The 10,188-nt window shown below is 43.1% G+C and overlaps 2 protein-coding genes across 2 annotated transcripts in view; one reads left to right on the forward strand and one right to left on the reverse strand.

The window, feature by feature from the left end:
* The window catches only part of ARMC7 (armadillo repeat containing 7), a 30,646-nt gene extending 23,694 nt beyond the window's left edge, over positions 1 to 6,952 (forward strand). The window contains exon 3 of the mRNA XM_031965773.1: positions 5,544 to 6,952. Coding sequence (XP_031821633.1) covers positions 5,544 to 5,881 — 338 coding nt within the window. The 3' untranslated portion in view covers positions 5,882 to 6,952. The remainder of the gene's footprint in view (positions 1 to 5,543) is intronic.
* Positions 6,953 to 7,607: 655 nt separating this feature from the next.
* Positions 7,608 to 9,431, reverse strand: NT5C (5', 3'-nucleotidase, cytosolic). Its single transcript, XM_023502518.2, has 5 exons — positions 9,132 to 9,431; positions 8,726 to 8,826; positions 8,566 to 8,626; positions 8,122 to 8,236; positions 7,608 to 8,007 (listed from the first exon to the last, which is right to left on the reverse strand). The coding sequence occupies exons 1-5, from the start codon at positions 9,315 to 9,317 to the stop codon at positions 7,850 to 7,852; spliced, it is 621 nt and encodes a 206-aa protein (XP_023358286.1). The 5' UTR covers positions 9,318 to 9,431; the 3' UTR covers positions 7,608 to 7,849.
* Positions 9,432 to 10,188: the final 757 nt, after the last annotated feature.

The following is a 10,188-nucleotide window of genomic DNA, read 5'->3' on the forward strand; positions in this document are numbered from 1 at the left end:
GGAAGATTTCATAAATATGCTTACACAGTTCAAAGCTAATATTTTACTTGTCTAACAGTGCAGTAGTCATGCTAGAGGGTCATTCTCCTAATTCACCTTACATCTCCCTTTGGCCACTTCCCTCAAGGGTTCTCTCACAGCTGGTCACAAAGGATCTAAATTAAATTAATAAAGGGGACCTTTCAATAGGTTCTCTCACAGCTGGTCACAAAGGATCTAAATAAAAGGGACCTTTCAATATTCTAAACCTTTCAGGAAATATTGAAAGAGGGTCCTGCCGCCAGGTAGATCATTAAATAGGAAGGAAAAGGCAATAATCTTAACTAGATCTAGGAATTTTTCATTCTGAAACTGATTACTACCTTTATGTCATTTTCCAGGGTTTCCTTCTTAACCTTTTACATAATTCCTGTAAGAAAAAAGGTTAGACTACATACCTGTCAGATTGGCTAAAATGACAGGGAAAGATAATGTGGAATGTTGGAGGGGATATGGGAAAACTGGGACACTGATACATTGTTGGTGGAATTGTGAACACATCCAGCCATTCTGGAGAGCAATTTGGAACTATGCTCAAAAAGTTATCCAGCAGTGTTTGATCCAGCAGTGTTACTACTAGACTTATATCCCAAAGAGATCTTAAAGAAGGGAAAGAGACCGGTATGTGCAAGAATGTTTATGGCAGCCCTCAATTGGAGAATGGCTGAATATATTGTGATATATGAATACTATGGAATATTATTGTTCTGTAAGAAATGATCAGCAGAATGACTTCAGAAAGGCCTGGAGAGACTTACATGAACTGATGCTGAGTGAAATGAGCAGAACCAGGAGATCATTATATACTTCAACAACAATACTATATGAGGATCAATTCTGATGGACCTGGCCATCTTCAACAATGAAATGAACCAAACAGTTCCATAGAGCAGTAATGAATTGAACCAGCTACACCCAGTGAAAGAACTCTGGGACATGAGTGTGAACTACTTCATAGAATTCCCAATCCTATTTTTGTCCGCCTGCATTTTTGATTTCCTTCACAGGTTAATTGTATACTATTTCAAAGTCCGACTCTTTTTGTACAGCAAAATAAGTGTATGGACATGTATACATATATTGTATTTAACTTATACTTTAACATGTATTGGCCAACCTGCCATCTGGGGGAGGGGGTGGGAGGAAGGAGGGGAAAAATTGGAACACAAGGTTTTGCAATTGTCAATGCTGAAAAATTCCCCATGCATATATCTTGTAAATAAAAAGCTATAATAAAAAAAATAATAATAAAAAAGGTTAGGCTCAAGAGAAAGAATTTTAGTGCAAAGTATTTCCTAAGAGATTTTATTCAGTATTAATAAAGTTTCCTTTAGAAAATCTAGATAGAATTTTATTTTTTAATAAAGTTTTTTGTTTTCAAAACATATATATGGATAATATTTCGATATTAACCCTTGCAAAACCTTGTGCTCCAATTTTCTTCCCCTTCCTCCCATCCCCTCCCCTAGATGGCAAGTAATCCAATATATGTTAAACATGGTAAAAATATGTTAAATCCAATATATGCATACATATTTATACATTTATCTAGATAGAATTTTAGACTGGAGAAATATTTATTTCTTAATATTCTAATTTGAACTAAAAATGATTTTCATATGCTTCCAAGGTATATGATGCTGTAGGCAAGCAAGGTTCACAATTTCAGAATGGGAGGTTTTATTTTAGTAACTACAGCTATTAATCAATATACTGTACACGTTCAGTTCATTTTTTGTTTTTGAGAGACATTTGGATTAGGTGACTTGCCCAGGGTCACACAGCTAATGTTAAATGTCTGAAGGCAAATTTGAACTCAGGTCCTCCTCACTCCAAGGCCAATGCTCTATCCACTGCTCCATCTAGCTGCCTCATTATTGCATAATTGGTTGTCCTTGGACTGCAATTAGTCTGTAGAATGTGGTCTCAAAGACAGCTGGAGGCCAGGGCAAAGCAAATTATTCCTCCTCAGGCAATGTCTGGGAGAGTTCTTCTATGAGTTATATAGCAAGGTTAGTTTTTTTGGAAAAGAAACAGTGCTAGATTGGGAGGAGCAGTAGAGGGGAGAAGTGGTTGAATAAGAGAGCTGAGTGTCTGGCATTCAAGAAAGAAGAAACAAGCAACTTTGATGGCAGCAGGAGGTGAATGCAATCACCATGGGAATTTTGATCGTTTGGGGCTAACATTTGGAGGAAAGCAGACCAAAGCAGCTAGGTGGTAAAGTGGATAGAAGTCTGGAACACTGGGAATCAGGAAGGCTTGAGTTCAAATCCAGCCCTGGATACTTGTCAGGCAGTAAACATTTACTGAATGCCTACTATGTGCCAGGTATTGTGGGCATTGTGCTCTGAACCAGGAATTCAAAGAGAGGTAAAAGACAGCCCCAACCTTCACAGAACTAATGAGGGGGACAATTAAAGTTAGGCTTGTTCATCAGTTGTATTTAACTCTTCCTGACCCCATTTGCGTTTTCTTGGGCAAAGATACTTAGTGGCTTGCCATTTTCTTCCCCAGCTCATTTTTTACAGATGAGACAGCTGAGTTAAGCAGTTTATCCCAGGTCACATAGCTGGTATTTGAGGTTCTATTTGAACTCAGGTCTTCCTGACTCCAGGCCTGGAGCTCTGCCCACCGCACCACCTAGTTGCCTAATAACTGTATAGACAAGTTATATATAAGTTAAATAATAATCACAGAGACAAGGCACTAAATTAAGAGAAACTGAGAAAGGTTTCCTGTAGAAGGTGGGATTTGAAGAAAGCCAAGAGGCAGAGATGAGGAGCGAGATCATGCTTAAGTAGCAGCCAGTGAAAGTGCCCCGAATGAGGAGATAGAGTATGTTGTTTGAGGAATAGCAAGAAACTAGTCAAGTGATCTTGAACAAGTCTCTCAACCTCTGTTTTCCTCAATTTCCTTTTCTGTAGAAAGAGTATAATTACAAGCATCTGCCTTTTAGAGTTGTTGCTGGGATCAGATGAAATAGTGTTTGCAAAACATTTTGCACACCTTAAAGCCCTATATAAATGCTAGTTATTAAGATGGGGGTTGGTTTGTTCTTTTTTGTTGCCTGTATGCTTGTTATCCTCTCTTAAAAGTGTTTGGAGAAGGATATGGTGTTATTTTTTTTTAAAAATCAGATTGAGGAAACTAAGGTTCTGAAAGCTGAATGGACTTGTTCCTTAGCACATGAACCAGAATTTGAATCCAGGTCTCTGAATCCTGTTCTTTCCTTCCAATGCTCTCTTCAAATCCAATCCTTCGATTCTGATCCTAACAAAAAAAAAAAAAAAAAAAAAAAGTCAGATTTAGGCATAGTTTGAAAATACCCAAGAGTGTTGTTTGGTTGTAAAACTTACAATAGGTGGAAAGAAATAAAGATGAGGTTATCTGGGAGATAGTGGAGGGGCCTTGGACGGTTGAGTTCAGAAGCTTTCATCATATTCATTTGGCATTGGTGAAGGAAGCCAGTGGAGGGTTTTGAGTGGCTGGGGTGAGGAGGTGGGTTATATGATATTGGAAGTGGCTCAAGTTCAACAGCTTCTTAGTTTAGGATCCATGTTGGGATGAAATGAAGTACTCACACACTATTGTTTGTGGCAATTTACTTTGCCTAACAGAACTGGGACATGTAACTCTCAGGGGTGGAACATTTTTGGGTCCTTAAATGAAACTTAGGTTTCCCTACTTCCATCCATGAGCTAGTGGGCCCTAAAAGCCATCCATCCAAAAAACAGAAGCCATACCATAGAAGTGGGGACAAATCAGATCCAAGGTGACAGCTTTGTCTCCTTTTGGTGAAAGCTAATCCATGTGCCAGAAAAGGAGGAAGGTTAGATCTCACCCAAGTTGTGAAAAACTACCAACAGATATTACTCCATCATACATAATCATATTGGGAATGAAAAGAGCCAATGAGCCATCTCTGCTCTACAAATGAGACAAAAAATAGGAACTTTAGTGAGGACTCCAAGAGAAAATGGATTGGTGAGGAAGAGACAAGGTAGATGCTTGTAGGTAAAGTAGGGTGATGTCATGTTCAGCTGCTTTTTTGACTGGGTATAGTTAACCAGACAAGGTAGAAGGGAGGATATGGATTCAGCCATGCTTGGGTTTAAACTCTAATCAAGATCAAGAACCAAAAAACACGGACATCATTGCACTTATTTTTTTCCTATGAATTTCTAGTAAAAGTTCCATTTGGAATTTTTTTTTTTAAGGGGACTGAAAGGCATTGTTTTTTCTCGTGCTTTTGTTAAATAGGTTTATTTACACACTACTTGCTGGGGGAAAAGAAGGTTCAGAGCAATCAGAAATAAAAATTCCAGGAGAGAGAAAGTCAAGACTTAAGTGATGAAAGTTAGTCTTTCTGCCTTGCTTGTCTTCTAACAGAATCCTCTCAAATCCTGAGGTTCAGTATTAGAAGGGATTCTTCTTTTATGTTTGATCTTTCCACCTCTCTCCCATGGGCGCCCCCCAGGACCATCTGTTCAAAAATGGGGTAGACCGTTTGGAAAGTAGTGAGTTTACCCTGAGTGGATTTTTTCAAGTAGAAACTGAATTTTCTTAAAAGAGATATCCAAAATGATAGAATCCCCAAAGTCCTTAGAATGAGTTCATCACGGACGTGGCCTCTTCAACAATGAAGATGAACCAAATTAGTTCCAATAGAGCAGTAATGAACTGAACCAGCTACACCCAGGGAAAGAACTCTGGGAGATTCCCAACCCCTCTATTTTTGTCCGCCTACATTTTTGATTTCCTTCACAGGCTAATTATACACTATTTCAAAGTCTGACTTTTTATACAGCAAATTAACTTTTTGGACATGTAAACATATATTGTATTTAACTTATACTTTAACATATTTAACATGTATTGGTCAACCTGCCATCTGGGGGAAAGGGTGGGAGGAAGGAGGGAAAAAGTTGGAACAAAAGGATTTGCAACTGTCAATGCTGAAAAATTACCTATGCATATATCTTGTAAATAAAAAGCTATAATTAAAAAAAAAGGAATTAATTCATCACTCCTTAACAGGTATGATGTGGTGGGGATTCATTTTGGGATAGGGTTGGTCTAGAATGGGCAGTTAGGCGGCAGAGTGGGTGAACCGGCTAAAGGAGGGGAGTCTTCCTGAGTTCAAATTTGGCCTTGCACACTTACTGGTTGTTTGACCCTGGGCAAGTCATTTCACCATTTGCCTCAATTTCTCATCTGTAATGAGATGGAGAAAGAAAATGGCAAATCACTCCAGTATCTCTCCCAAGCAAACCCCAAATGGGGTCATGAAGAGTCAGACATGACTGAAATGAAACTCTCTACTGAACTAGAATGCCACAGAGTTTTCTTTCAGCTCTAAAATTCTGTGATGTGATTCTACAAATAAGTTTTAGAACTGCAGAAATATGGCATCCTCCCCATTCTTGTCTCCCCATCTCCCAACATTGCTCACAATGATTATGGTCCAAAGATCAACAAGATGCTTGACTTGTTTTGTCCTGTAGGTGGCCTCTGTAACCTGTGCCTGGATAAAGTCAACAAAGAGTATATTCTACAGATGGGAGGCATCAAACCCATCATCAACTGCTTGTCCAGCCCCAATGAGGAGACAGTGATGTCAGCAGTCACAACACTCATGTATCTGAGCACTCCCCAGTCCATCGAGGAACTCACAGCCCTGCCTGTGGTAGAATGCATGCTACGCTTCTCCCTCTCTGCAAATAAGAGACTTAGCAATCTGGCTACCATCTTCCTGGAAGACTACTGCTCCCCTAGCCAGGTGGAGAAAGCCCAGAATCTCAGTGCACACAGTGCTGTGGGCATCCCACTCCCAAAAGACTGATACTATGTTAAGGAAGTAGTGTCCATCCTTAGAAACCATGGCTTATCAGTCAGGCCCCATACTGTTGGTGGAGAGAATTGTCAGAAGGATGATGTCAGTAAGGGAAATTCAATGTGGGAAAAAGATCAGTTTAAGCCAGTTAGAGGGACAAAATATCACAAGACTTTTCAGAAGTGTCCCATCAAACCATAAAGTCAACAAAGAGTATATTCTACAGATGGGAGGCATCAAATCCATCATCAACTGCTTGTCCAGTTCCAATGAGGAGACAATGATGTCAGCAGTCACAACATTCATGTACCTGAACACTCCCCAGTCCATCGAGGATCTCATAGCCCTGCCTGTGAGCATAAAGAGCTTGAGGGGTAGGAAGGAAAGGTCTTGGAAGAGGAATCTCAGGACAAAGTGTATGACTACCTTGAGGTCTGTGCCATTATCTGGCAACAGAGAACAGTCAAGGGTTTCATACCTTTCGGGCTGGGGAATCATGTCTCCTTATAATTTGCAAGGTATAACTACAAAGCCCTGAGACTATCAAAAATAGTTTTGTTACTCTAATAGGTGTAATAATGTATAAAAAGGAACCAACCAGGACCTAAATTCTAATTCCAGCTGTGCTTGATTACCAGCCACATGATCTTCATTAAACAAAGGTTTAACATCTGTGAGTCTTAATTTTTTCATCTACAAAATGGGTATAACATTGTGAGGATCAAATGATATTGTGTCCAAGAACCTGTAGGAATGATCACTTATCATATCAGAGATTTAAGCCATTCTTTATCCTCTAACCACCTTCTTTAGGCTCTGCCCCCTCAACTTGAAGTAAAATCAACTTTATTTGATGCAACCTCTGGCTCTTTAGGAATATATAAATCTCAACTCATGTGGGCACCAAAGACATACAGGGAAGAAGGCTATTAAGCATGTTACATGTTTATAAGACCATTATCTAGAATGAATTGCTAGATGTTTACATAATCATTACCTGGGCTAGTTTTCATTGAGAGTTGAGGCCATAGGTGACTATATTTCTGCCTCTTTTAAATAAATTCATTTTTATTGATGCTTCTTAGTTGTTCTTGTTCAGTCATGTCTAATTCTTTGTGAATCCATTTGGAGTTTTCTTGGCCAAGATACTGGACTGGTTTACCATTTCCTCCTTCAGGTCATTTACAGCTGAGGAAACTGAGACAAATTGGGTGAAGTCACTTGCCCAGGGTATAACACTGTAAATGAGGCCAGATTTAAACTCAAAAAGTCTTTCTGACTTCAGGCCCAGCACTCTATCCACTGAGCCACATAACTGCAATCAATCTAGGTCTTTTACCTTGAATCCATTTCCAAATGATCCTTCCCAATTCCCCTATACTCAGGGAGCCATTCAGCCCTTCCTTATAATAAGGAACTAGAAAAGAAAAAAAAAAGGCAAACCAACCAATAGCTCAGCTTCATCTGAGACACTATAAACAATATTCTCTTTCCATATTCTCCCAGCCCTGCAACAAAGGATGAGAACTTTGTTTCCTTTCTGTACCTTCATCTGCAGAAGGCTTTCAGGAGCCCAAGATTTGGTGCGTGTGTGCATGTGTGTGTGTGTGAAGGGGTAAAGAATCATAGAATAAAGGCAGCACTTAAGACAACAAGAGCGTGAATGGATTAATGTACTGGAAGAGAACTATTAGGCATTCTACCCCCTTCATTGCTCCAAAGAGACACAGCAGACCTCAGAGTCAAAATGTTTTATTAACAATGTGTGACCCATGTGGTTACTGTGATACCAGTACAGTTATTTCTGGAGGTATTCGATGGTTGGATCTATGCTGGGGAGGTTACCCTTACAAATCTGTTCCCTGGCTGATTTCAGCTGCTTTCCCCTCCAATCCGCTCTCCTGTTTGAAGTCACTCTTGCCTATATGGGCTGGTGTGACTTACAGAGCTCCATTTGTTCCTACTGAAGATGCCTTTTCAGTCTTGTTCCGGTCTTGCGTTCCGCTTACTGTCTAAGATGGCTCTCCAGTTGTCACTCCAGGAATGAAGCCTTCTTTTGGAGGGGGATAGGTTCAGGTGTTGGTTGTGGCAACAAGTAAACAAGATATGCTCCCAGCTTGGGTTTTCCTCTTGCCCTAGAGCAGAAAGAAAATGGAGTCACAGTATTTTTCTAACAACAGTCAACAAAAAACTTCCTCTGCTTACAGGTAAACCTGCATCTTGAAAGATTCTAAGGAATATGTCCCAACCTTTAATAGTATCCTTGTCATCAATGAGCAAGTCCGCGGCCACTACCGTCTTATCCCGGGTCATGATTATTCGTTCCACAAACTCAGGGCCTAGGTATTTGTCCACCCACTGGTACTGTTGTAATGGAGAGGAGTGGGGTAGTCAGCCATATTCTGACACTCAAGCTTTGACTTCCTTCCAGTGAGCTGGGGCGCCAAGGCAAATGGAATAGATAACTTGGTAGTTTTGCAAAATTGTAAGAAAACTGACCAGTAACCTGACTGGAAAAGCACATAGCCCGAGAGTATATAATCCCGTTTCTCCCCTTCCCCTCCCCCATTCCTCCGTATCTAAGATATGCCTGGTGGGAAATGTTTCAGTTCAGGGTTTAGGAACCTTGGTTCGCCCCTCCATTGTTTAGGAGTCTCTAAATTCTAAAACATACTAATGCAACAAAGTCCAACCTTCTCGCTAATGCAGTAACGGTACTTCTGCAGTGGGCTTGTGCAGATGAAGACTTCAGTACTGCAAAATAAACACGCTTTTGAGAAACGGGGGCCCCAAGAATTGATTCCGTTTCGATATTCGCTCCCTCCACCTCCCCACCCCCCCACATTTCCTTACTCCTTCATGCATCTCATTTCCTGCACGGCTTGCAAGGCTCCAGGGATGGGCTCCAGGTCTAGGAAAAACCCTGGCGCTTCATACACACTTGCCACTTTGTCCTGAAAGACACAACGTTCCAGCTCGCCTCCTCCTCGCCCAGCCTGCGGCTCTCACTGCAGCAGAGGTCGAGCAGACAAAGCAACGCCCAGGGGGGCAGCTTCCGAAAGTTCCGCAGAGGCGGGGGCCAGGGGAGGGCAAGGTGCGAGTTAGGAAGAGCCGGCTCCTCAGCGCCCCGGAAGGGCTCGGTCGCGCCCGCGCTCCCGGGGCTCAGCCCGGACCACACTGCCTAGGGGAGGAAGGTAGGCGCGGTGAGCCCCACCGGGGTTCCCCGGGCTCGGAGCCGGCCCGGCCCGCTCCCTCTTACCGCGAGGTCGGGCCGCAGCGCTCCGTACTGCTCCCGGGCCGAGAAGCCTCTCCGCTCCGCCAGGGCCACGTAGGGCTCCTGGGGGAAGCGGAGCCGAAAGCCCCGCAGGAGGCCGCCCTCGAAGTCGGCCAGCACACCGTCCATGTCCACGAGAACCCTGAGCGGGCTGGGTCTCGGCCGCTCCATGGTGCGGGAGTGCCGCGAAGCCGGAACCGCAGGGGCGGCAAAGGTAGGGGGCGGGGCGGGGCCTTGGAGGTAACTAGTCTCCGCGGGGCGGCTGATGAGAGGCCAATAGCAGCACGGGCCTCCTCAGTGTCCCTCCCAGCGCGGGAGGCAGAGCGCCTCTTAACTTGGGAAGCCCGGGGGCAGGTTCAGCGGGGGCGGGCGGGGGCGGTGGATGCGGCGCCGGGCCTGAAGTCAGGCCCTGCCAGGCAGAGTCCTCTCCCTTAGTTCAAACCTCTGGGCCCGTCACTTCGCCCTGTTTGCCTCAGTGTCCTCATCTGTAAAATGAGCTGGAGAAGGAAATATCAGACCGTTCCAATAGTCTCGGCCAAGAAAATCTCAGAGGGGGTCGTTTAAAGTCAGATAATTGAATATAAAAGGGCCAAGATCCGTGCGTGTGCCGGGGGGTACATACGGTGTATAGCCCTCCTTGGAAAGCCACCGTTCCTTTTCTGTAAGCAGAGGATTAAAAACTTCGTCCTTTCCTCAAGGATGTCATGGTATGGTGGGGGCGTGGGGGTGGGGGGGGGGCCTAGGGAGGCGAGCGAGGACCCCAGACCTGACCACAGCTGCACCTGTAATGCTACCATTCCAAAGGGCTTATGCTGCTGTCAGTCTCCAGATAGTTACTGAATGGACTTCAGTGCAGGCTGAAATATATTTTCTTCTTTTTTTAGTGTGGGAATTTGTTTTGTGATTATGCATATATGTGATGGATTTTTTGCCTTCTCAATGAGTGGGGGAGCAAGAATATTCGGAATTCTTCAGCTCAATAAAACTGACTTCTCACCGCTGGGCATTTTCTCTGGTTCTCTTCCATCCCTGGAATTCTCTT

The sequence above is a fragment of the Sarcophilus harrisii genome, chromosome 4 (assembly GCF_902635505.1).
Source record: "Sarcophilus harrisii chromosome 4, mSarHar1.11, whole genome shotgun sequence".
Lineage (NCBI taxonomy): Eukaryota > Metazoa > Chordata > Mammalia > Dasyuromorphia > Dasyuridae > Sarcophilus > Sarcophilus harrisii.

Coding starts and splice junctions, on each gene's coding strand:
- NT5C (XM_023502518.2), bottom strand. CDS start 9,317: ATGGAGCGGCCGAGACCCAGCCCGCTCAGGGTTCTCGTGGACATGGAC. Junction 8,827..9,131: donor CGCTGCGGCCCGACCTCGCG/GTAAGAGGGAGC, acceptor TGTGTCTTTCAG/GACAAAGTGGCAAGTGTGTA. Junction 8,627..8,725: donor GAAATGAGATGCATGAAGGA/GTAAGGAAATGT, acceptor TTTATTTTGCAG/TACTGAAGTCTTCATCTGCA.